This window comes from Lepidochelys kempii, chromosome 1 (assembly GCF_965140265.1).
Source record: "Lepidochelys kempii isolate rLepKem1 chromosome 1, rLepKem1.hap2, whole genome shotgun sequence".
NCBI lineage: Eukaryota > Metazoa > Chordata > Testudines > Cheloniidae > Lepidochelys > Lepidochelys kempii.
In genome coordinates, this window is record NC_133256.1 from 153,865,171 (window position 1) to 153,893,118 (window position 27,948).

A 27,948-nucleotide genomic window follows, 5' to 3' on the forward strand; every position below is an offset into this window, starting at 1 on the left:
AAGAGTGTTTAGTGCTTATTCAGTATATCGAGCAACAGCAGAAAGGGAAAGAAAGCACATAGCAGAAGGGGCTGACACAGGGCAAGTAGAATATAAGGATTCAAATAAGAAATTGTTAGTTAGTAGCCTGCCGCTCCCTCAGTCATCCAGAAAATAAAAAAGCTGTGAATAATAATTAGATCCTGCTTTTCATCCCCAATGTATACCAAAGTGCTTGACAAACTAGCATACAGAGGAATCAATTCACCCACTACAAATCATGGCTGCCCATAGGGTGAAATGCAGGAACTGTGTAAATACACACAGCAGTGAAGTTGCAGGGGAAATGTAGAATAGGTTTGCAGATTTACCCACATTGGACGTTGCCTAGGACGCTAGAGCTAATATACCTACACTTGTAAAAATAAAAAGGCCATGGTTTTTTTTAATGGCCACAAACATCTAGAAGCTTGGTTTTATATCTCATCCAAAATGTACCCTCTTCAGCTTGGTTCAGACCCTTTTTATATTTATGACAAGGTGTCATAAATATAAAGGGAAGGGTAAACCCCTTTAAAATCCCTCCTGGCCAGAGGAAAAATCCTCTCACCTGTAAAGGGTTAAGAAGCTAAAGGTAACCTCGCTGGCACCTGACCAAAATGACCAATGAGGAGACAAGATACTTTCAAAAGCTGGGAGGAGGGAGAAAAACAAAGGGTCTGTGTCTGTCTGTATGATGCTTTTGCTGGGGACAGAACAGGAATGGAGTCTTAGAACTTTTAGTAAGTAATCTAGCTAGGTATGTGTTAGATCATGATTTCTTTAAATGGCTGAGAAAAGAATTGTGCTGAATAGAATGACTATTCCTGTCTGTGTGTCTTTTTTGTGACTTAAGGTTTTGCCTAGAGGGATCCTCTGTTTTGAATCGAATTACCCTGTAAGGTATCTACCATCCTGATTTTACAGAGGTGATTCCTTTACTTCTATTAAAAGTCTTCTTGTAAGAAAACTGAATGCTTTTTCATTGTTCTAAGATCCAAGGGTTTGCTTCTGTGGTCACCTATGCAAATTGGTGAGGATTTTTACCAAACCTTCCCCAGGAAGTGGCTTGCAAGGGTTGGGAGGATTTTTGGGGGAAAGACATGTCCAAACTACGTTTCCCAGTAAACCCAGATAAAGTTTGTTGGTGGCAGGGGAAATCCAAGGGTAAAATAATTTTGTACCTTGGGGAAGTTTTAATCTAAGCTGGTAAAAGTAAGCTTAGGTGGTTTTCATGCACATCCCCACATCTGTACCGTAGAGTTCAGAGTGGGGGAGTAACCTTGACAATAGGTCATGAAGGCAAACTTAAATAAGGACCATTAAGGTAAAAACTATTATCTGGGTTTGGAAATCTCATTGTTCTCTGCATTAATTTATCACAAGGATTCTTGAGCTTTTCAATGAGAGATGGTGCCCACTCTTCACTACTCCCTTCTTTTGCAGTCGAAGACATGCATGAGAAATAAGGGTTAGCAGTGCAATTTCATACCTAATGAAGCTTCCAATCATCAACGATGTCCACTGATTAATTAAAAGTTCCATCGAGCCAATTTGTGGACTTAAACCTTTTTTAGTTGTGCAGTTTGTTAGCTGCAGTTAGGATATAGCACAAGGTACATTAGGTATTCTTCATTAAAGCAATCAGTTAACTTCTTGTGGAGGTGGTAAAATGAATTCTGTCAGGGTTTTATTCTGCGGAGCACAGGTGTGGGGTGTATATAAGCTCATATATAAGCACAAAGTAAAAGTGCTGAGCGGGGCAAAAAATTCAAGACAAACCTGATCCCGCATTAATAAGGACATTACTCAGCCAGTGTCATGTTACTCCTTGATGCAGATTGTATTTAATCCAGGTCATCTGAGACTTGCTCATACTCCACCTTCGCTACACTGTGGACTTTTAAGTAAAAAACATTGGAAACTTACTGTGTTGCTGGTCAGTGCAAAGGACTGAGTCCACCTACACTCCCCTCCCCAAGGGACTGCACACACGCTTAAAGTTAGGCACATTGTTTCATGCACCACTTGCTGGGTAATAACATGAGAGAACTATGTTCTTATTTAAACTGGTTCTTTATTAAAATAACTATTTTATAGAGCTGCTCCAACTGCCCCTAGCATGCCAGCTAGGTGTACACAGACTAATTTCCGCTGCCTTCAGCAAACACTTCCTTCTGCAACCCGCGCTTCTCCCTCCAAGATCCAAGCAGGTCACTATGCTTTGGTACCTCTCTCAGTCAAAGCCCTAGCATCAAACTTTACTTCTCCTCCGTTACCAATTGTACTGAAGAACAATAACCTGGCATGCCCTGCTGATCACCATGTAATGCAAAGATGGCAGGGTCAGGAGTACCCACAGGGATAGTCACGCTTCTGTTTCATTCAGCTGCTTCACAGTTACAGTAACTCCTCACTTAATGTCGTCCCAGTTAATGTTGTTTCGTTGATGATCAATTAGGGAACATGCTTGTTTGAAGTTGCGCAATGCTCCCTTATAACATTGCTTGTCAGCCACCTGCTTTGTCCACTGCTTGCAGGAAGAGCGGGCGTTGGAGCTAGCTGGTGGAACCAGCGTGGGCCAGCAGCCCCCCATCAGCACTCCACTCCCCTCAGGTCCCTGTGTGGCATCTGCCCAGCAAGCTATCGATTGCCAGGCAGTTCAGCTGTTCCTCCCCCATTGCCATGTGCTGCTCCTGCCCTCTGCCTTGGAGCTGCTCCCGGGAGCCTCCTGCTTGCTCTGCGGGGGTGGCGGGGGAGAGGGGTTCTAATGTCAGTCGTGTCCCACCCCCACTCCTGCTCCCTGCTCCTTTACCCCATCTCCACAGAGCGGCGGAGGACACAACAGGACTCAGGACTGAGGGAGCTAGCTGGCAGCAGCTGCTGTCTCAAATTGCTGATCTATTTAAAAAAGGCAATGTATTTAGAGTGTGGTCAGCGTACTTAAAGGGGCAATGTGTATCTCTCTCTCTCTGACATATGGTGTGTGTCCCTGTCTCTCTCTGCCATGTTGTCTCCCCTCCCTCCATTTGTGCTGCCTTGTAGAGTGTGAGGCTACATAAACAACAATGCATTAACCCTTAAGGGCTCAGCCAAGTGCTAGTTCATCATTAAGCAGTAAAGCATTCCCTGGGAAATATCCCACCCTCTGATTCCACCACCTCAACCAAGCTTCACAATCACCATTGTGTGCAGTATTTAATTGTTTGTTTAAAACTTATACTGTGTATATGTGTGTGTGTATAAAATATAGTCTTTTGTCTGGTGAAAAAAATTTCCCTGGAACCTAACCCCACCCGCCGCATTTACATTAAGACTTATGGGGAAGTTGGATTCGCTTAACATCGTTTCGCCTAAAGTAGCATTTTTCAGGAACAGAACTACAACGTTAAGCGAGGAGTTACTGTATGTGAAATAAGAACTTGCAAGATTGGAAGAGCAAGCATTTCCAATGCTTCGTATAAAATAAAACAGGAGGCTCCTATTCCCTTAAAACCCTTTTCATTAAATCTAATCTTCACTGAATAAAAGGCCCTACCTCCTCCCTAAATATAGGAACCTGTAAAAGACTTCTGTCCTCCCTCCTGGAGTAGCCATTAATATCCCACAATGCCCAGGTGCAGACAAGTATTTGGAAACAATGGTAAACCACATGCCAACTGAATGTCTGTTATTGATTCTCCTCTGCTACAACAGCAGCTCTTGGAAAAACAATGCAGTTTGACTGGAGTGTATATTCTGAGTGTGTAAACACAGAGGACACTTTTCAGACTAGTGTTAAACATGCTTTGACTGTATATTCTTAAAACACATCAACATAACACTATGCACACATCCAAAATAATGCCTAGTGTACAAAAACATTTTTTCTACTGAAAAGAAAGATTTGATTAGTATGAAGTACAGTTGAGTCCATGCATTAAGGGCTACAGAAGTTGATTCTTTGCAGCCAAATTATTACTAGTGATGCTGCAAGTTAAGCCACAATCCAAGTGGGAAACTATACTACCCCATGCTAGTAGATAATGTCTTTTGCAGTCTTGACTATTTTGACGTGGGACTATATTCTATAGGAGCTACACACTGTAGGTTCCTGGAGACTTGTGCCATGAGGAAAGTATTTCAGTCTTTGGATGTTAGTGTTGTTTTCCAAAGATCTGTTGATCTTTTGTGTTTCTCTTTGTGGCTCTGGTGTGGTGGATGGGAGAACCTCTGTAGGCAATGAAGACGTGTCAGTGAATTAACAGAGGATATCATTAAAAAATGACCCAAGGAAGAAATTAAAAGAATTATTTTTATTTTATGCTTGCTAATGATAAAAATATCACTCAGAGAATCAAGATAATCACTATCGTTAAAGATCCTGAACAATTGTAAAGTCCTGCTTTTCTGGCCGTCATTCAACCACAAAAAGACACGGTAACTCTTTTATGAACCACATCAGAAGCTTTTGGCAGATCAGAGTTTTTTATCTCCTGGAAACTTAAAGTAAGACTTTATGTAGCTAAGAGTGTGCTGGCAACCGTGAGTGATAGGCTCTTTAAATGTCTTACTATGAAGACTTTTTCTTTATCAAGGTGCTGTGTACTCTAATGCCAGAATGAACCGTTTACAGCTGAGAAGTGATTCATCTGGAAAGCAAACATCTCCATTCTTGCCCTTGGCTAGTAGCACTAGTCAATAGTAGAACTGAGCTTAGTTGCATTCTGCTCTATAGAAGCTAGCTAAAATGCTGAATCTTTACTTTTTCTGCAAAAAGGCCACTCCATCCAGCATGTAGTCAGAACCTACAGAACATCATGGAAGCTGCCTTTCTCTTTAAGGATCAGATTGTGCCATCTTTGCTCACATGAGTGATACCTTACTCTAATAATCCCATTGAATTCAAAGGGGCTACTTGCAGAGTAAACTACTATTCAGCCTAAGTAGGGGAGGCACAGTCTGTCCTCAGTGTGCCAGCCTCAGGGACCAAACTTAAGATGCCTTTGAGGATATTATATATCTGTATTTGTATAAAGGGAGCAACATATGGACATGGTTCTACCCGGATGCAGATGCTCCCCTTTGTAAAAATTTGTGGCCTATTTTTTTCTTTTCTTTTTGTCCTTGAGGAGTCCCCCGTGTCTCCTTGAATTTTAAAAAATGATTACTGGTAGGTTTATTAATAAATTCCCTTAAAATTTATTGAATGCATTATTGCCAGGACCTGTTGGTTTGTACATATTCAATTTTGCCTCAGCTATCCCTTTACCTGCTTTTAGTTACTAACTATTACTGAGGTTTTCACTATTTCCTAGGGACATAGGAAGCAACAAATGTTTACTTAGACTATCTTGAAAACAGTATTTTTATTAGTTTGTGAGAAATAAGTATAACCCACTAATGGGAGTGTGCTACATGTCCCCCCGCTGTGCCAATCCACAGAAGATATGAGTTGTTATAGCTCCCAGCTGTTGCTGTCACATAAACACATGTTCCTTTGTCTCTCTTTATGTTTTGTGCTTGTGTCATATAGGTTGTCAGTTCTTCAGAGCAACGGCTGTGTCTTCTTTAAATCTCTGTAATGACTATCACTTTCCAGCATATTTGAGGACTCAGTGTGCCATATTCTTGTTCATCCCCCTGTTTTCAAAAAGTTTCAATTATACACCATTGAGCTTGTTGCCGGCACAGAGTGTCCAAGGCAAGCAACAGTAGGGGTTCCTTGCCCGGTATGCATCACCCAATAATCACAACAGGGTGGAGAAGCAGACAGTTTATTTGCAGCTGCAAACAGGCCCAGGGAGACACAGCTGTCTCAAATCCTGCAGCCCCGACTGCAGATTACATCATATAATTTGTACCCTTTTTCCCAATTTAGCTACAGAAGCATATACAACCAATTACCTATTGCCCTGTACAATAATACAGCCAAAGCGGCCAATTAGATGTTTCCTCATTAGCATTATGTAAGCCCTGCCTTATTTGGTTGTATCCGTTCCTGTGTTGCAGAAAGCTAGTGCAAAACATTCCTTTCTTATCTATACGCTTACCCTGGCCAGAGCTGTCTGAAGGCTGCCTCTGAGAGCAGGCTGTCCGCTCTAAACTGTTTTTGCAGCTTTCTATCTCTGTTTTTATACTAGCTTCCTCATAGTCTGGCAGGATTACAGAAAGTTCACAGAATTGAGAGGCTTTGGTTTGTCTGGGCCTAGCGCGGGGGGGCTTCCTCGGCACTCGTGGCCTTCCACCCTCACGAGTTACCTAGTATGATGCCCAGTGTAACCAACAAGCTGGAGTAGATTAAGAATGTCATTATGAGTAAGGAGTCAGAGGAATGGCCCAGTAACTGCAGTAAGCAGTCATACTCTGCCACTCACAAACCAAAAGTTCAGAAATTGTGTTGTTAGGGTTCCACCTTGATGATCCAGAGCATCTTGGCAGCTTCAAGCATCCCATCTCCTGGCCTTCTTTCCTAAAGGCATTTCTCCTGTTTCCCCTTCCCTGGCCCACCTCCAAACCACAAGAGCACAATGATACAGGGAACCCCACTGCTGTGGGAGTCTGTCCCTGAGTTCTAAGCAGGGCTGATGAGGCCATGGCACGGGGATCCTGAGAGCGAGGGGCTGCTGCAACCCCTTGTAATACTGTTTTAATATGACTCCAGCATAGTATCTGTTAGAACGGATCCTTATAACTCCGCACAGCTACAATGTGGTATAAGGAGCTAGAAGATCCCACTTCAGGATCTGGGCCTTGGTTTACATTTATACTGTAAACATAACCCCATAATATGCACTGAGTATTGTAAGTTGCATGAGAAAATGCCAAGATACCAGGAGGAGAAAGTCTGTTATTGTGATATTTTCAGCAAGATTTCCTGATCTTACTGTCCTTACTCAGGACACATTCCCACTGAACCCAATACTCGTCTGAGAAAGGACTACAGGATCAGAGTCTAGTTTTGCAGACCTGAGAGATTTGGATGGTTCAGATAACCATCCAGACTTTTGGGTACTTACCTGACCTGCACTTTTACACTGTCACCCATCAAAGATATATAGCTGCCTCAGCACAGCTGCCTCAGCACAGCGTTTCAGATAAGGTATCAGTCCTATAAGACTCTTAACAGTGATGATGTCTGCTCCCAAACCTCTTCAGAGCAATCTTGTTACTTTCCAGGTTGCTTTTCAGCAGAGGAACTACATGCACATAAAAACACACACACTTACCTACACACACACACACACACAAGTTTTCAACCCCACATTAAAAAAAACTGTACAGATTCAATAGAATCTATTTAACCAAAATCCCACGTGCCAAGAATTCATTTGCCATGCCCCAAACCTGAACCTTGGAAGCCTTTTCCAGTGTATACTTCTAATGGGAAAGGAGGAGAAAATCTATTAAAAATAAACTAGTTCATCAAGGGGAAAATTGTCACCCAAATAACAAGTGTATTTTCTGAGTACCTAGCAAAGATATGTAATATAAAGCAGCAGAATCCTTGTAGTACCTTTAATATTTATATATATAAAAGAGGAATTTTTTCTCTTATCTGAGATTGCAGCAATGGTGGTGTTAAAAAAATATAAAGTACAAGACATAAAAAAATTTGAGCAACTGCTCAGCATTCCATTAAAAGGTGATTTTATTTTTCAGAAGTCACTGATTTCTGAATTTTTATTAACATCTATGGTACCTCTTAATACAGAAACCTGCAGCAGTTAGCTGTGACAGAGACTTCAGAAGTTGACCACAGTGAGCTGAGTTTTGAAGTCAAAACAGGAGTATGTCAGGGGTGTATCATGTCTGCAATCCTCTTCAGCATTGCCATCGACTGGGTAATGTGGCATACAAGAGAAGACTTGCCAATACAGTCTGGAAATCATCAAAATTCAACACCAAAACCAAACTCAAGATTTATCAGAGCTGCGTACTTTCACTACTACTTTATAGTGCAGAATGCTGTGGAATGACAAAGTATGACATGTCCAAACTGTCTTCATTCCAGATAACCTGCCTCAGAAAAATCCTCTGTATCTTTTGGCCCAGAACAATCTCAAACCAAGACTTATTCGCACAGTGTAGCCCAGAAAATACGAGCACCATCATTGCCAGGAGGCATTGGAGATGGATTGGCCATGTGGTTTGGATGAAAAATTATTCCATCACCAGAGTAGCAATAAGATGGACACCTGAAGGTAAGCAAAAACGAGACTGCCCGAAAACAACATGATGAAGAGCTGTGGAAGCTGAGCTGAAAAATCTGGGGCACAGCTGGCTTCGTCGCTGCCCTAAATGCCAGAGGTGTAATGTGTACTAACTAAGCTAACTAACAAGCATTTCCCTGCCTCAGTTTCTTCACCACTCCAGAGCATTCTTTGGGCTTGCATCAGAGTGCTCTGTGGGATCCAGGATACTTCCAGCACAGCTGCATAACTGCTCTTCTGAAACATGGACATGGAATCTCTCCTTCCAAAACTCCTTTTGTGTATCTCCATGCATCTTCCAATGTGAGTCCTTTTATAACTTTTTACTTTGGACACCTGTCACTTTATCTTGCTTGGTAACTTTCTACCTCTCTCCACTTCCCCCTGTCCCTTCAGCCAGGAGGAGGAAGTATCTTCTGTCAGCTCAAGCAAACCCATTGGCCACTGGCACTTTACCTTGAATCAATGGTCATTGAGTTCTAAGGACCTGTTCTTGTCCCTAGTCTGGCAGAGACATGACACAGCCCTGCCCACTTATGGTGAATATACACATCAACAGGTATTCAAAATAAAGCATTTTCATAGTAACAGCTCCTTAATATCAGCCAGAATTCATAAATTGTACATAAGCTCCGCAAATCACCACAATAATTAATTGGGTCCAATACAGAAAATTGAGATTTTTGTTTAAAAAAATTATTCCTTAGGAAGGTGGATGGGAGAGAGGGAAAAGGGTATTGCTAGGAGAGTTCTGTTGGAAGGATATACAGTAAATGGGATTATTTCTAATCAGATTACTCACTAAGGGATCAGAATATGAACTACACACCCCAGAGAGACAAAAGGTCTCTGGAGACACAAACATGAGCTAGAGAAGAGTGTTTACTAAGGTGAAACCAAACTTGCTTCCATAACAACATTGCAGCTGGCATAAAAACATTCAGGCATAGTGATGACTAAATATTCTCAGAAAGGTACATGGAAAAGCCCATAGCTCTGACTGTGAGTAGTCAAAGACAAAGATATTAACCATAAATGCAAGTTAGGAGTACTGTATCTGCCTTTATCTTTAGTGCTTTCATGTAATCCAATTTACTTACTCTCTTCTGGAGGACAGACAGCTGCCTCCATCAGAGAAATGTTTTTCCAGGAATCATTTTATAACTGGATACTAGCTTCCTATAGACCTTTGCAAACCTGTTCCTTTGTATTTTAGAGAAAATTCTCCTTTTTGAATAGAATGGATGATTTAAAGCTGCCCGTCTTGTAACCTCTTGAGCACAAGAACTAGGTTTTCAGGTAAAAGAGCCCCAGTTAGGTGTAATATCTCACATTCGTGGGGGTTCCCAGGGTTCTGAGAACAGAACTACATATTAAACCACACACACAGTTATTTATTGTGACAAATTCCTGTTTTTATCCATGCTATACACTCTACTTTAATAAGGTATTTTAGACAATAAGAGGAAAAAGTACAATCACATGATGATTTATAATGGTAACACCTTAAGGCCCCAGCTGAGATTAGGGTACCATTGTACTAAGCACACTATCAACTTGTGGTTAGAAGCAGGGTAAAGAGGGAAAAGGCACAGAGAAATGAAATGATTGTCCAAGTGGCAGAGCAAGGACTAGAGCCCAGATCTTCAGACACCCAGTACAGTGTCCTATCCACACTGACTCTCATATTAACAGTTTTTGATTTAATTTTATGGGCAGAGAATTCTACCTGTAAGAAAAAACATACATAGCCCTTTCCTCCAGAACTACAGCCAGCTGCTATAGCTGGTCAAACCATTCCTATTGCTGTCCCACAGACTAGATTTATGAGATTTTTGTTTACAGTTGCAAGCAAAAGTGAATTTACGTTGTCATGGTAGTTTTCTTCTAATCCTCCTTACATAATCTGCATGGGATTTCATTAGGGTAATTAAGGGTTTTATGTCATAATACAGAGTGTGAGTGCTGAAATAATTTTTAAGAATAATTTCAAAATCACAGTATACAAACTGAGATTGTCCCATTTCTTGCATGCTGCATAAAGCAGAAGAAACCGTGTACAATGCTCTCTTTTAGGGACAAACAGGTACAAGTTAACCTGCCAAACCCTGTGCTGCTTTGCTTCTTATTTCCAAAGCAGCAGGGCATTGTTGCACACCAGCTGCATGATTTGGTCATGCAGAAATGCCAAAAGGGGCATAGCCCCACTGAAAGAGCCAAGGCTGGACCGCATAGCCACACTGAAAGGGCACATAGACCACATTCCTTTGTGCTCAAAAGGCCCAAGAAAACTGCCTCTTCCTGCTGTACATTATGTTTAGTTCTGGGCATGGCACTGTGGCTCTTAGGTTAAAAAGCACCAGAGAGAGACAAACAGAATTTCACACTTTACAGCAATGTTCCAGGCCTTACCCTCTGTTTCCCTAATTCTGTGGACTGAACTTAATTATCTTGATCTGGCTATATCGTACAAACCCCTTCTAAACATCTGCCTGCCTTCCATAGATTCTGGCTGTGTGTGTGTGGATGAGATATGGCATTGCCAGGGCTCCCTGTATGAGTGTTAATCAAGCGGCTGTGGTACTGCACTGTACAGATATTTGCCATCTGTGACCATTTTCCTGGCTGCTGGCCCCCAGTCCTGTTACATACAATAAGTGTGCAGTTCTTGCCATTGTGTGTGTTGTCTCACATTGGGGATGGAACTGTGAGTAGTCAGAGTTCGTAGCAATCAGTGCCATCACATGGTTTATCTGGTTGCCCTTGTAGGAAGCCAGACCAGCGTAAGTGTGAATGAGGGTCAGATTTCGGAATTTGCCAGTTAGATTTGAATGCTGAAATCCAACCAACTAGATTTGCTGATCTGATAAAATGTTGTAGTCCACACTGAAATTTGTTTTAAAAGGCATAGAGAGGTTATGGGAGGTGCAATCTCTGTTCTGAGGTCGTTTTGGCAGCTGGCAGGGGAGACCCTTTGTTTCCCTTTAGAAGTGGAGTGAAGAAGAGAATGAAGTGCTGCTTTCTAGGTCTGAACTTCAAAACTCCAAGACCCAGCAGGTTCAGCTGCTGAAGATATAAGTCCCGTCAAACCCATCTATAACCCCTGCACCCCCACCCCTCTCCTGCACCCATGTGGGGAAACTGACCTGGATGCACATTGGCATTTCTCCCTCCCCCTTTCCCCCGCCACCCAGGAGGCTGTGAGGGAGAGAGTGAAGAGCAACCTCAGGGCTCCCTGCATTCGGCATCAGGAGCTGCTGCTCCCCTCACAGCACAGCACAGGTGGGGAAAATGACCTGGATGCACGGAGCACTTCATGTTGCTCCTCGCTCCCCCCACCCCAGCCCAGCTCCCTAGGTGGGTGTGGAGGAACGTTGATGGGGATGTGAGCAGTATCTGTGTGTCACTGGTTCACCCAGTCCCAGCTGAGTCCTTTTCATATGCACTTATATCACTAGAAAGGTCAGGCTAACCAACTGGTTTATATAACATCTTACAGAAAACAAAAGTTAGCTAAATAAAAAGGCTAATAAAGCTTGGTCTGTAATTTTACTACCACAGAGACCATGATGCACAAAGATACTATGCAACACTGCAAATGTCAATACAATTAAGTTTTTTTTTTTCAAATTAAGGCATAAATCCTTTTTCTGCCCTAAATCTGCGTTACAGTGTATTCCAAAAACAAACTAACAAAAACAAACAACCAGTTATTTTTAACAAAAACAGATGCAGAATCATAAGAACATGAGAACGGCCATACTGGGTCAGACCAAAGGTCCATCTAGCCCAGTATCCTGTCTTCCAGCAGTGGCCAATGCCAGGTGCCCCAGAGGGAATGAACAGAACAGGTAATCATCAAGTGATCCATCCCCGGTTGCACACTCCCAGCTTCTGGCAAACAGAGGCTAGGAACAACAGCCCTGCCCATCCTGGCTAATAGCCATTAATGGACCTATCCTCCATGAATTTATCTATTTCTTTGTTGAGCCCTGTTATAGTCTTGGCCTTCACAACATCCTCTGGCAAGGAGTTTCACAGGTTAACTGTGCGTTGTATGAAAAAATACTTCCTATTGTTTGTTTTAAACCTGCAGCCTCTTAATTTCATTTGATGACCCCTAGTTTGTGTGTTATGAGAAGTAGTAAATAATATTTCCTTATTTACTTTCTCCGCATCAGTCATGATTTTATAAACCTCTATCATATCCCCCCTTAGTCTCTTTTCCAAGCTGAAAAGTCCCAGTTTTATTAATCTTTCATCATATGAAAGCCACTCCATACCCCTAATAATTTTTGTTGCCCTTTTCTGAACCTTTTCCAATTCCAACATATCTTTTTTGAGAGGAGGCGACCACATCTGCATGCAGTATTCAAGATGTGGGCGTACCATGGATTTATATAGAGGCAACATGATATTTTCTGTCTTATTATCTATCCCTTTCTTAATGATTCCCAACATTCAGTTCACATTTTTGACTGCCACTGCACATTCAGTGGATGATTTCAGAGAACTATCCACAATGACTCCAAGATCTCTTTCTTGAGTGGTAACAGCTAATTTAGACCCCATCATTTTATAGGTATAATTGAGATTATGTTTTCCAATGTCCATTACTTTGCAATAATCAACATTGAATTTCATCTGCCATTTAGTTGCCCAGTCACTCCGTTTTGTGAGATCCTTTTGTAGCTCTTTGCAGTCTGCTTGGGACTTAACTATCTTGAATAGTTTTGTATCATCTGCAAATTTTGCCACCTCACTGTTTACCCCTTTTTCCAGATCATTTATGAATATGTTGAATAGGACTGGTCCAAGTACAGACCCCTGGGGGACACCACTATTTACCTCTCTCCATTCTGAAAACTGACCATTTATTCCTACACTTTGTTTCCTATCTTTTAACCAGTTACCAATCCATGAGAGGACCTTCCCTCTTACACCATGAGATAATCCAGGTTTTTCTGGTGTTTTTACACTGGAATCTTGATTTTTTGTTTCTGTTGTTGGACTCAAAGTAGCCGTATTGGTTCTCCCTTTAGACAGTGGAATTTGGAGGATCAGAGCCAGAATTTGTCTGGATGTGGGTAGGTTCCCAGTACTGGATCTAGATGTTTGTGATGCTGTAGGAGGACATCAGGAACTATTTTTTAAAAAAAAACTGGACTATTTTGATAGGCCATTCAAATTACAGAGATTTTTTTTGAGCAGGTGGGGGGAGAGGGGAAGGAAAGAGTGAGCAGGATCCAGGTAGAACCATCTTTCCCCCCAAACAGTAGATTATTAGCAGCACAGTCCCAGTTACCTATCAGGGAAAAGACATCAAAATATCTGTGCCTCTTAGTCAGGGATGGCTAAACTGCAGCTCGTGAGCCACATGTGGCTCTTGTAGAGTTAAAGTGCGGCTCGCAGAACACCTCCCCGCTCCCCTCCGCCCCTTAGCAAATTGCGGGTAGAGGGGAAGCTCTGGGCTTCTATCCTGTGGTGCGACTATGCGCTTCTGCCAGAGACAACTGGTACCCACTGAGAGGTGGGTGGCACAATTTAAAGGTTTGCTGCCCCACAACAACTTGCACCACCCCTCCAGACATGCCCCCGTTGCCCTCAGCAGCCCCTCCCTCCAGCTCCCAGGTGTTAGCACCGCAGGGCAGGGTAGTGGCAAGCTGCAGGGAGTTGCTGCTGCTGCCTTAGCTCCCTGGGGAGAGGCAGCAGCAAAAGCAGCAGCTCTCCCTGCAGCTCCCAGCTGTTTGCTGCTGCCTCTCCCCATGGCTGTAGCTCCCAGCTTGTGGGCTCCAGCAGCTGCCATGTAACCATGTAACCAAGCAGGGCCAGCAAACCCTGGCAAAAATCTGGGGCGGCGGCACGTAAGCCCAGAGTCCTGGCAGGTGCCTCCCGGCTCTGGAACTTCTGAAGATTGTCATATGTGGTTGGGAGAGTCAGTAAATTTGGCCACCCCGATCTAGGTCCTTGGGCTGTACAGTGACTGGGGATCACCTGAGGGCAGGGCTGGATTAAGACCTTTAGGGGCCCTAAGCACTGAAAAGATTATGGTGCCCCCCCCATTACATAATTCAAAATAAAAACAATACTATACCGTAAAATAAAATTTTCTTTTTTGAAATGACACAAAACTTACTTACATGTACATGCTGAAATTAAAATAGCTTCTTTCTAGATTTTCTGATTGCAAAATTCTGGATAAGTTCATCGAAGCTGACTCGACAAAGCATGTCTGCTTCCATAAACAATAGGGAAAGTGAATCAAGACTGTCCTGACACAATGTTGTTCTCTGAGGGTTTTTTATTCTTTTCAGCTGAGAAAAAGAGCGTTCTGCGGAGCAGTTAGTAACCATCAATGATAGAAAAATACGTAGCACGATCTCTACGTTTGGAAATACACATTGTATTCCGTCTTTCAATATTGTGTCATGAAGATCAATGTGACTGAATTTCATTTTTCCTGTTTCGTTAAACTTTTTGCACATATAACAGTGGAACTGCCGTACTTATCCTCAGAGATTCATGTTCAAGTCAAGAGGGTATGAGTCAACTAGCTTTTGGGAACCATGTGAATATTGTTCGTCAGATAAATCCATATCGTTTAGAAATAAAATCTCCTTGATACTACTTTGTACACTTCACCTCTCCTCTTCATATGAGCTTCAAGTGTATCAATTATAGTATAGTAAGTAGATACGTGAAATTTGTCTCTAGGATTCAATGCTGTTTCTGTTGCACTGCTATCATTTGCTTGTTTTTTCCTGATTCGCTTGCAGGACTGGGCTTCTTTGTAGTTAGTATCAGGCAACCTATCTTTTGATATGTCTTCAAATCTTTCGAAATCATTCCTCAAAGTGTGTAAATGGTCTGCTAATGATTGACAGAGGTCTGCACATGTTTTCAAATCCAATTCTTTTTCTTGGAGAGCTTAACTTGTGTGGTAAAAGTGTTGTAAAATTTCATTCCACACGGTCAACATGAATACAGACTCTAGTCCTTGCATCTTGTTTGCAATGTTTTCTGCCTCTTGTATAGTTTCTCCCTTTTGTGATTGGTCTTCAGCTATACTTGGAAGAATGTATCAATAATAAAACATAACTTTATTGCAATACATGACAGGATCTGATTTCCCCGCATTATTCCGATCTACCTCAGTAGGATGTCGTGTCTCCCCCCCCCCCCCCCCCCGGTTTAGGTGGGGATAAGTAATAAAAAAGGACAGAAAAAGGGGGGAAGAGTGTATAGTGGAGTGTAAGGAAGTCTAACAAAGTTCTGATTTTTCCCATGATGACTACTTTGGTGCTTTTTTGGAAATATCAAATTTAAAAAAAAAAACTCTTTTTTTTTTTTGGTGCCTGCTACTTTGCTGGTGCCCTAAGCAGGTGCTTGGTCTGCCTCCTGGGTAATCCAGCCCTGCCTGAGGGGCTGAGGAGTTCACAAGCACTGCTGCTCTGAGGGCGCTGTCCTGGGGGCGCGCTCCCCTGGCCCATGCAAGAAGGAACTTTTCATCCCCAGGAGACCCGAGCCGCGCCCCACAGGGAAGAAGAGGACGCGAGACCGGCCGCCTGTGTCTTCCCTTCCCACGACAGTCCGGGAGGGGGCGCTTCGGAGGGGGGGGGCTCGCCCCGCTTTTCCCAGGACCTGATTGACACGCGGCGCTGCGCGCTCCCTCCCCGCACCCCCGCGGCCGGCTCCCCGCCTCCAGCCGGCCGCTCCCCAGCGGGGGCCCTGATTGGCGGGGCGGGGCCGGGAGCGCCGCGGTCAGACTCCGGCCGGCAGCGAGGCAGGCGCGAGCGGCAGCTGCTCCGGGAGCCGAGGCAGAGCCATAGCCATGAGCGAGAAATGCGACGTGATCGTTGTTGGGGGCGGCATCTCAGGTCAGTGCGGCCCCTGGCGTGTCACGGCTGGGGGCTCGCTGCCTTTGTAACTCATCCTTTACAGAGGAGGGGGCTGTAATTTACACCCCCCTCCGCCTCTGAGCTCCACACCCTGGGGATGGCAACGGGTTGTGTGCCTGATGGGTGCCCTTGTTTAGCCCCCGCGAAAGTGCAAACCCGAGGCAAAATTGTCACAGGCCCCTTGACCCTGATTCAGACCTGGCACAGCGGAGAAGCAAAAGGTGCAGCTGCACTGCGGGTGGTCTTGAGTTTTGTATGCAAGCTGAAATGTGATGCGCCCCCCCCCCCCCCCCAAGGCAATGGGTGAAAGCCTTGCCCCATCGCAGTCCGGTGAGCCGGGTGGCAAGGAAACTGTAACTGCCTCTATCATGCTGCAACAGCTATAACTGTTGCAATGTCAGGAGTTATGTTTTCCCCGGCTGAACTCTATTGATACTGATGTGTTGCATAGGTGTCCGTTGCAATAATCAGCCCAGGTTAGGCTTCCCTTTACTTAACTGATCTTATAAGAAGTGTAGGGTAAAGCACTCTTGTGACCTATTTTGAATAAGTATCTCTGATAATAGATTGTCTGAGCAGGATGCTTTATTCATTTTCTCTACAGTTCTCATTTTGGGCTCATATTTCCTTCTTTAGGGTCTCAACCATTCCCCTCTCAGCAGCAATAACCCTGTTGTCCCCTTTCCTCAGAAGCGGAACAGTCTCCCTTGGCACTGTCACGCTGCTGTTTGGAAGATTGCCCCAGTGCATGTGACAGGTTTCAGAGTAGCAGCTGTGTTAGTCTGTATCTGCAAAAAGAAAAGGAGTACTTGTGGCAGCTTAGAGACTAACCAATTTATTTGAGCATAAACTTTCGTGAGCTACAGCTCACTTCATCAGATGTATGTAGTGGAAAATACAGTGGGGAGATTTATATACACAGAGAACATGAAACAGTGGGTGTTACCATACACACTGTAAGGAGAGTGATCAGGTAAGGTGAGCTATTACCAGCAGGGGGGGGGGGGAGGACCTTTTGTAGTGATAATCAAGGTGTGCCATTTCCAGCAGTTAACAAGAATGTCTGAGGAACGGGGAGGGGAGTACTTTATTAGGCATATTAGCCAGGCTTAAAGGATTTATGCAAAGTAAACCCAAACATTCTAAAACAGTGTTTAATTCTGATCTCTGGCATTCCTGTGCAGCTCTCACTAAAGTAAATGGGAGTCATTCACAGGTACATGGAGCAAGAATTTTCTTTATCGTATAAAAAAGTATGTGGTCAGAATATTGTAGCAGGTGAAATGTGAAAAGCCCAGAATTTCTGAGGGACCCAGGCTTCTAGCAAGGACATCTTTTCTCAAAGAAAAAAACCCCGTTTTAACTGTCGCACTGTAATTTGGAAAGATCAATGTTAATCAAGAAAATATAAACTACATCTGTGCTGCAATCATTTAAAAATAGTGTTTCTGTCACAGTTGAATGACAGATTGAATTGAACCTATCCTAAACCTTGGCCTACACATGTGAAAACAATAACATTAAACAAGAGCAATCTAGTTCACACACACACCGTTTTCTTACTGGCAAAACAGCAGTAACAAAGTGCAAGAACGAGCTATGCATTAAGAAACATCTGAAATGACAATAAGGGCACTTTCTACTTCTCTTGTAACTTCTCAGAAGTGAAAGACAAACTCTCCCCATGCCTACGATTCTAGTCTGTTTCAAAAGCAAGAATACCAAGCCAAAACTTTTATCTCCTGGCTCCATTCAGTTTCATTGTACAGTGGGGTTTACACGCCATTTCATTACATTGTACCTAACTAGGGTGCTACATTATTTACTAATATTGACACTGCTGTAACTTTACAATTCTATGAAAAGGGTTCCCCACTTAAAATCAACCGATGGTTGTGGTCAGCCTGTTGGCACAGTTGATAACTGACTCACTGAGTTGCTGCACTGAAAATGACCTCTTTCCTCAAACCACTAACAAAGATTTCCACATACACTGTAAAAGGAAAAGGAGAACTTGGTGGCACCTTAGAGACTAACAAATTTATTTGAGCATAAGCTTTTGTGAGCTACAGCCCACTTCATTGAATGCATGCAGTGGAAAATCCCATGGGGAGATTTATATACACAGAGAACATGAAACAATGGGTGTTACCATACACACTGTAAGGAGAGTGATCAGGTTAGGTGAGCTATTACCAGCGGGGGGGGGGGGGGGCCGAGGGAAGGAGTACTTGTGGCACCTTTGTTAGTCTCTAAGGTGCCACAATTACTCCTTTTCTTTTTTCCAGTTAAAGTGTATCCTGAAATGGAGATCACTTATTCTGCATTGTTCTGAAAACTATGCCATGAATCAATTAGAGGGTGGGTTTTTTGATTGAGAGAAATGAGTTGATCAAGAAAACTAACACTGACAAACACAGAAACCAGTGATCTTAAAATCACAAACTAAATGAACCCTCATACTTAATATTGCCTAAACTGTCAGTGGATATAAGGAAGAACAAGTAAAGTTTCAGACAAATAGAAAGCTAGTAGCACTCTGGGTGAAGGGAGATTGAAAAGAGGAAATGAACTTAGCCTAGTTATGGTAGTTAGCATTTTTTTTCAGCTCCTAAATGGCTTTGCTGTCTTGTGAAAAAAGATAGTGGTTGAAATTAATGTATTTATTCATTTCATTCTTGTTTGTTGTTTTTCTTCAGTGATCTCAGATGGATCCTTTTACAGTCTGAAAAGAAAAAATGGGCCTGATTCTCCTCTCATTTGCAATCTTTTATACCAGGTGTAACCACGCTGATGTCAGTGAAGTAACTCTCAAATTACACCAGTGTAACGGAGAAGAAAATCAGGCACAACTCACTTAAACGTGTATTTGTGGTACCTAACCAATCTCCATTAAAAGGGAAATGGGAGTGGGAAGAGAGGAGAGAGTTTCTCCCTCAGGATATGGTGGAAATGTGTTGTAGCTCAGATTGGCACATCCACATTTGCTTGGCAAAGATTTCTGTTAGACTAATGAGAGCTGAGTTTAAGGTGACCATTGCCAGATTTAATTTCTCAATTGTGTGTGGAAATAATTAGATTTGCCATCATTGAAGCAGTAAAAGTAATCACAGCACTAGCATGTTGTTATAGTAGAACTTTAATGTAATAAAGATTTATTGATAATTGCCTTACTTTACTGCTAACTGATAAATCTTAGGAGAATAAAAAAAGAAAAATATTCACACCTTAAGGTCAGGAAAAATTGCAGACAACCCCCTAAAGAGTTTTTTTTCCTTTTATTGCTCATTCAGACTCAGCCAAACTTACTGCTACAATGGGTTAGTAGCTAATTTTATGTGGAATATGTGAATTGCCATAATACTTTAAGAAATAATAGCCTACAGTGTTTTTTTTAAAGCTGGTCTCTTTGTTGCCTATAGTAAACAAATGAACAGAGAAAGAGGTTGACAGGTGAAAGATATTTATCTCTGTGTATTTAAAAAACAAAAAGATAGCCTTAATTTTGAAAAGTGACTATTGATTTTGGTTTCAGAGTAAGAGCCATGTTAGTCTGTATCCGCAAAAAGAACGAGGAGGACTTGTGGCACCTTAGAGACTAGGAAATTTATCTGAGCATAAGCTTTCGTGAGCTACAGCTCACTTCGTCGGATGCACGCAGTAGAAAAAATTTATTTTGGGTGTCTTAATTTTTAGGTTCCCAGCTTGGGAAGCCTTAAAGTGACCTGATTTGGGAGGGTTGGATGCTCAGCATTTTCTGAAAACCACTCTTGTTTAAAGTTCCTCAAGCCTGGCACCTAAAGTCATGAGTATTATTTGAAAATTTACATCCATAACCATATGCCCCTCCCCGCCCAATACAGTAGTTTAACTTCTTGCGTTGCCGTAATGTTTTTAAAAAGATTTCCCAAGATGTAATCTCACAGTCATAGAGGTTGCAGAGAAGCTAGGCTGCAAATAGTCTGACACAGGGATGTATAGCAATAGGCCATTGCGCTGCCATTGGAAAGAAAGAGATTCATGACTGAGACAAGACTTTGCTTCTCAGCCTATTACAGGGGTGGCCAAACTGACTCGCAAGCCACATGCGGCTCTTTCACCATTAAAGTGCAGCTTGCAAGCCTCCCACGCAGCCCCCTCTTCTTGACCTACCAGACTTGGGGTGGGGGAGAGCTCAGGACCTCTACCTTGCAGTGAGGTGGTGGGATAGGGGCTTCTTTCCAGCAGGGAGGGGGGCTTGGGGCTTCAGCCCTGCAGGGCGCACCTGCTGGGGCTTGGGGCTTCGGGAGGAGTGGGGCTGAAGCCCTGAGCCCTGGCTTCTGTCTCTTGAACTTCTGAAGGTTGTCATATGTGTCTTGAAAGGCCAGTAAGTTTGGCTACCCATTGCATGAGGCTAGGCACTTGCAACGCCTGCTCTTTCAGGTTAAAGGTCTTTAACGTCAAATAGCTGGTCTCCAGGCTTACGGTTGTTCCTGATGTAAGTAACTTTGAAAACACTGGGTGAAATTCTGGCCCCATTCATGTCAATGGTAAAACTCCTATTGATTTCAGTAGGGTCAGGATTTCATCCAGTAATTCTGGATCTGATAGTGTGGTTTCAGACATATTCTTTGCCTGGTGCTGTGATATCAGAGATAGAAATATAGTTACCTCTGCACCGCACTGTTCCTCAAACTTTTGCAGTGTGCTGTGTGCTAATAGTCCACCAAGGTGCTGCTTTCTGGTCTCGCTGTGGCTGCATTCTTGTGATCTTCTGTGTATATCATTTGGGATATGCTTTGGGTCTCTCGGGATGGAAAGTGCTATCTGTAAGTAAAACAATAATTACTCTGGTTATGGCATAACTCTAACCTTCTGGTTATGGCATAACTCTTCGCTGCACCAGCAACTCTGAAGGTCAGGTATTAAAGGAATGTCCACAATATATACTGATTTTGGCAGTCTAATACAAATTTCAGATAAAATGAATACTTCCTTAGAGAGCTACACTGAATAGTCTACTTACATGGACCTCATCAGAATAGCATCTGAGCAGTTTGCAGTCATTAATGAATTTTTATCATCACAACAATCCTGTGAGGTAGGAAAATATTACCTCCATTTTACAGACAGAGAGTGGAAGCACAAAGTGCACTAAACTAAGCAACTTGCCCAAACTCACACAGGGAGTCTGTGGCTAAGCCAGGATTGAACTCAGATCTCTTGAGTCTGAGTCTTATACCCTATCTACGAGATCATTCTTCCTACCCTATGAGCTAAAAGGCCTGGTTAATTTTATTGTGCTTGCAAATAGCTTTTTCTGGACTTCTATCTGCAAGCCAAATAGTGTTACTTGACAGCTGTATACTTTCTAAGCAGCTGTATTTTTCACCAGTTAGACTTGGTTTGTGTTCTGCAGGCTGACATTAATTTATCTTCCTCTTATCTAATTTTACTGTTTAGTGCACACTGTACATCTTGTGTTTTACGTCTGATGACTGCTTTGGTTGATATTATTGCTATTTCTTCTGAAATGAAGGCAGTGACAGGAGTCATTTAGGGCCTCCAGTAGCATGACAAAAATTAACTGGAATACAGTTTTCTTGTAGTGTCTTCAAATGGATGGAGCTTGATTTCAGGTTGCCATGGAAACCCCTATGGAGGCTGTACAAATTGTCTTGCCTTGTTTATCCTGATTTAATAACAAGTGGACTTCTACAGCTTGAGAATAAACAAGGCACGTTCTTGGCAGGCTCACTAGACCAGCTAATGCACCGCTAATTTCTAAACTTGGCACCCCCCAAAAAGTGGTATATAGGAAAACATGGTCCAAATTATGGTCTCTGTTGTGGCTTTTATAGTCTCAGCTATGTTTAGTGGGGATAGAGAATGCAGTGGTGCACTGCTCCAGCACCAGCTGCTGGAGGCATTCTCTTTGTGGCGGAGAGAAGCAGAGAGAATCCCTGCAAGGGTGTTGGGAGAACACCCTGATGCAGTAACTACTATCCTCCTGGAAAAGGTACAGCATGTGTTCCCCACAGTACTGGCCACCAGCTACTACAGGGCGCAAAAGGAAGGAAGCCTAGTACCTTAGTCACGGGAGTGCTTCCACTGAAGTCTACGAGGCTGTTTGTGTGCGAGGAAGGTGCTACCCAGCGTGATTAAGGCTTGGAGAATCAGACTCTGAAACAGTGTGCCCCATTTCCCTGTTCTTTACCCTGTCTTGTTGGAATGTCATTATGAGCTAGATTATACACAATTTACATACAGGGCCAAGCACAGCACCCCAAAGGTCTTCCCCCTCCCTCCCTCCCTCCCCTGCTGACAGGGTAGAACTAGTGCAGAGTGTGCTGTGCCAGTTTAAGGGTGTTAGCAGTAGGCATACTCCAAGCTGCTCAAGGAGACATCTGTATCTCTGAGATCCCTCTCTTAGTGCTCCCTGTGAGGCAGAGTCTCTGTGCTGCCCCTGTTGCAGAGCTATGCATTAAAGGTATAGTTTAGCTCTATGATACCTTTTATTCAGCTGTCACCTATGTAGGGTCTCCCCTTTTTCTTTCCCTTTATACTGAGCTAAACCTGCATAATTCTGACACTGACTGGGAGAAAGGAACCTTATGGGTCAATGAACCTCACAGCACAGCTGACATTTAGAGACCATACAATGGAAGCACCAGATGGGAATATTCTTTCTCTTCCTTAACTCAGATATCACCACTTTCCTGATACAATAAATGTTTCAGAGTAACAGCCGTGTTAGTCTGTATTCGCAAAAAGAAAAGGAGTACTTGTGCCACAAGTACTCCTTTTCTTTTTACAATAAATGTTGTTGTTGCTCAAATGTATCCTCTTTAATGGGCTAGCATTTCTCATCATTTTCTAAAATGCACCAAATTATAAGCAGTAATGAGAAACTGTGTGGTGAAAGTGGAATGTAAAGGGAAAAACTGGAGACACCCAAGTTAGACACTTTCGCAAGCTTCTCACTAGCAATTATTTTTTTCAGTACAGTATTTCAAACTTCTACCAGCACAGCTGCACATAATCACGTATTTCATTTGTGCAACAACAGGGCATTTTAACTTTCTCGGTTTCTGAGAATGATTTTTTTTTCTTATGAATGTTTTTCCTACCTATGAAATAAAGTACCACCTGGACAAGGGCTATAGGGATTACTCCATTTTTGTCTTCAGAACAAATGCAAACACACAGTTACACTGTCCATAGCATTAGAATGATATATGATCTGGCCTTTTGAGGTGTGTGTGTGTAAAAGCAGTGGTTTTTAAATCACATTTCTAAGGAGTATGATCAGCATGAATATTAAATTATTGTTCCTTACTGCAGGGTATCTTATTGGAAACGTAAGACTGTCTTTCCGATACTTCAAAACAAAACAAAGAAGCTGCTCTATGCCAAATTGGCCTAAGGAACAATGGGTTAATGACAAACTTGTGATTGTTTTTCACAATCTTGGTTCACATTCATAAAAATAAAGAGGATTGCTATCCTAATGGTTTTTCGGTGTCTCTGATCTCCATCATATGCTCTCATAATTAGATCATCTGGAAGAGAAAATCATTTATCTTGCAAAGCATCCACATTCAGCCAATTTGATTGCCAGGGCCAAACCCTGCTGTATTAAAATAAATCCCTATATCAAATGTACTGTACTTCTGACTGTGGACAGGGATAGTGGCAGGGAGTGAGACAGGGAGTTGATGGGAGAGAGAAGAACTAGGAAAGGTTGCTTTCCGGAGATGTCATTCTATATATCATCATATATTATTTGTAGCACCTAGTGGCTACAATCAACACGGGGGGCCTATCTCTTCAGGCATTGTACAAACACATAGAAAGAAACAGTCCCTGCACTGAATAGCAGATATTTTGTTGTCTAAAATCTTAATACGTTTTTAAAACCTTGGAGATTGAAGCTTGAGTCTTTGGGATTTTATCTGTCCCAGTGTTTTTTACACAGAGAACTCAAAGTTAATGTTAACCAGATGGTTCTGTAGTGAAATTGCATTTCACATTTAATAGGGTGCTAAAGCTTTTCACGGCTTCTGGAGACAGCATGGAAAGTTCTGACCACACGGTTTTGTTGTTTTTAAAAAGCTCTTCTTGCTCTGAATAGGTCTTATACTACTTATAGGTCTTATACTTTAAAATGATACTTTCTCTTTTTCCTGTAGGTATGTCAGCAGCCAAGCTGCTGGCTGAATCTGGGCTTAGTGTTGTGGTTTTAGAGGCCCGTGACAGAGTTGGAGGAAGGACTTTCACGGTTAAGGTAAGTGCTTTTTGACAGCAGTAACACTTGATTTTGTGGGCGCATAGGGCTAAGGATGGGAAGAGGTTCTGAATGATGCGGACCTTTAAAATGGGTATAAATGTAAAGGTTGCTTATTAAAAACTACATCTCATTTGGATTACGTGGCATGTACAGTGGTTGCCAGTGCGCTTAATGTATATCAGACACTGAATTTGAAACTATTCCCTTCCTCCTTCAGATACAAGTTAGACTTCTGTCCATTGCAGAGGAGAGTCCAAATCATTATTACTTTATATACATGTGCCGGTGGAAGGAAGTTGCCAGACCAATATGATAATAGCTAGTTCTCTTTGGGTATTGTTATGATGTCAGAAAATACAGGGTCACTGTAGATGCCGTATACAGCCAGGATCATATTGTAGAAAGATGTATGTTTGGAAGGACCAAAGGTGGTGTTTTAGGGCAAATGGCCACTCTTTCTACATGGGTACAATCCAGTAGAAGACTGAAAACTTTCACAGATCTGTGATAAGAAGCAATCAAGGCTCTTGAATATTAATATGACATAAGGCTCTGTCATTACAGCTCAGAGGTTTCTTTTAATGCCATTTCCCTATAAGGCTGTCTGTAACAAAACTATTACAAAAATGTACTGTACTTTTTTCAGAGTAGCAGCCGTGTTAGTCTGTCTCAGCAAAAAGAAAAGGAGTGCTTGTGGCACCTTAGAGACTAACAAATTTATTTGAGCATAAGCTTTCGTGAACTACAGCTCACTTACTTTGTTTCCCAACTACATTGGTTGTCATTAACAAAATAAGCATTTACCTGAGATACCACACTGTGATGTACAAATATTGCAGCTATTTCTGAATCTAAATATAGAGAGATGCTTAATTATGTCAGACACCACTGTGTGGTAACTGGGGATAAATATTAATATTCAATAGCAACCATTGTACTTCAAATCCCAGCACATAAACAACATCCTTCTATGACATTAAAAATACTTGATTTAAAACTCTTGCTATAAACAAAATCGAACAGAATTATTGTCTTGGGAAATCAGCCTGCTAACAATAGTATGTGTGTCTTCCCAAGTGTATCTGATGCTGTTCAAAGTTCTGCATGGAGCTCCTTCACTGCCAGGCACTAATGCAGCAGTGTTACATGTTCACACTGTATTACATCCCAGTCCCGTGGTGCTGGAGAGGGGATTATTGTTTTCAAATACTCTTGCTCAGACTAGAGGTGCTCAGACACAGGATTATTGTTTTCAAATACAGGTGCTCAGACACAGCAGAGCTAGGGGCCATGTAAGTACCTAGATAGAAACGGCAAGCTTTAATATCAGATCTATTTTCAGTTTGTAAATATTAATAAAGGAAACCTTCTGCAAGGATTGTGGGGGGGCCTCTCTTTCAGTACAGAAACACAGTACAATATGGATTCTGAAAAGGTAGGGATAGTTTTTTTGTTTTTTTTTTAACGGCCATTTATTTAGATTTTAACATTGCATCTTGTATGCTAAGGACCTCAAATGATTAAAAAGACAATAGGGGAAACTATATTGAAATACTGAAAATAATTATCAAACTGTCATGATAGCATTACCATGTGTAATAGTCCTCCATGTCTCTCATAACCCTCCTTATCAGAACTGTGTGCTTGGTTCTCCACTGCTTTGCACCTCATCTACTCATTGACATGTGGGCATGACTGCATTAAGGCGTGGAGAATTCTAATCTAGCAGTTTTCAAAGTAGCAGCCGTGTTAGTCTGTATCCGCAAAAAGAAAAGGAGTACTTGTGGCACAAATTTATTTGAGCATAAGCTTTCATGAGGTACAGCTCACTTCGTCGGATGCATCTAGCAGTGTTTGACACTCACTTTGCACCAGTTTTGCACAAGTGTAAATAACTACATAACTTAGACCTCAGTGGAGAATCCAGCGCTAACTTTCTTTGCTCTATCAGGAAATGAACAGTGAGACAATAGAGCTTCTTGAATTCTGTAGTTAAAGGACTCAACCCTATACCTGCTTGAGTCAATGAGAGTTTTGTCATTGACCACAATGGGTGTAGGACAGAGGTCATTGTAGAGATTCTGCAATATCTAAGACCACCTTCCAGTTCCTAGAGCTTTCTGCTGCAGGCCATCCTCTAGCCTTTCTGATTCTTGCAATTTTTCTTTTGACAGAACAAGAAAGTTAATTATGTAGATGTAGGTGGAGCATATATAGGACCTACTCAAAACCGAATCCTCCGATTGGCCAAGGAACTGGGTATAGAGACCTATAAAGTCAATATAAAAGAGCGTCTTATCCATTACGTGAAGGTAAGATTTAAATCTTCTTTTCTGCACAGACAGCTAATGAGACTGTTGAATGTTGAAAAGTACTGGCATTTGTGAAAAGAGTCCTGTGTAAAGTGCCTCCTTATGCATTTATCTGTAGTAGATACTGCTTTTCCATTTTGATTTATTGGCAATTGAAACAAAGATTTTCTTTTTTAAAGTGTGTAAAATATATTCAGTCCACAGGTGCTGGGGGGAGCAAATGGTCATTCCACCCTCCCCCTTTAAACAAGGGGGAACCAGCCCCCCACCCCACCCCCCCGCCACCACACACTTTTGAGAACCGGAACTCAGAAAGGGCTCAGGGGCTCCACCAACCCCTTTTGGCTCCTGACTGAAGATGGGTGTAGTAACGGCAGCACCCCTCCTCTGTTGTCATGATAGTGGGGTGGGCAGGACAAATTTGAGTGGCGTTGTGACCCCGTGTTTCCTCCCCACTTTTGCAGTCCTTCCAGCACCCATGATTCAGTTAGACTGTTACAATTTTAAGACAGGACAAATTTGGTACCTAATTATTTTTGAAAATATGCTTTGTAGAGCTTCAATATTTCTGGATGGCTGTCCAGTCTTTTGCATCCTGCTTTCGAAAACTCATATGACTTTAATCAGAAGCATTTATAGAAGCTGTAAGCAGCTCTGTGTGAAAGTTCTTTGCTCTTTAATTTTTTTATTTTCTAATATAACCTTGTAAAATGGGGGGGGGGAAAACACCCATATAGGTTTTGAGCCCCACAAGGAGTAAATGCCAAACAAAGAGCTACTTCTCTGGCAACAATTTACATTTTTAGCTATGACCACATCTAAATAAAATGACAGTTCCCATGCCTGCTTGGCCACACTACTTGCTTTTTTATTTCCTTAAAATTCTCCATACATTCTTCCCTTTAAATGAAGTGACATCAAGATAATAGCTGATCAGTTCTGCAAGTTGCCTGCTGCTTGGGCAAGTGGCCATTTTCATTGAACAAACAGCAGTTCCATGGAATGTTATTTTTTCCTCGCTGAAGAAAAACAATGAACAGCTGAAAATTGGAAGTGGGCCTTGAGAAACAGTTTCTGATATGAAATACCAGGAAGACCCAGTCATAGAAGCAAAAAAACAGTTTTGTAGTTTAAACTATTTTTAAAACACGTTTTATTTTTTCTAACACTCAAAATATGCCATTTATGAAAATATTTACATGTAAATTATTTGCCTAACATTGTTTTATAAATAAAATCCTATAAAGAACATGTAGGAT

At 42.2% G+C, this 27,948-nt stretch overlaps 1 protein-coding gene across 2 annotated transcripts in view; it reads left to right on the plus strand.

The window, feature by feature from the left end:
- Positions 1–27,948, plus strand: part of MAOA (monoamine oxidase A) — a 62,957-nt gene that overhangs the window by 8,707 nt on the left and 26,302 nt on the right. The window contains exons 1-3 of one of the 2 annotated variants that reach the window (XM_073358842.1): positions 15,819–16,087; positions 24,280–24,374; positions 26,552–26,689. In XM_073358842.1, coding sequence (XP_073214943.1) covers positions 16,042–16,087; positions 24,280–24,374; positions 26,552–26,689 — 279 coding nt within the window. In that variant the 5' untranslated portion in view covers positions 15,819–16,041. Of the gene's footprint in view, positions 1–15,818; positions 16,088–24,279; positions 24,375–26,551; positions 26,690–27,948 lie in introns of those variants that run through there. The other variant, XM_073358850.1, reaches the window with a different exon arrangement.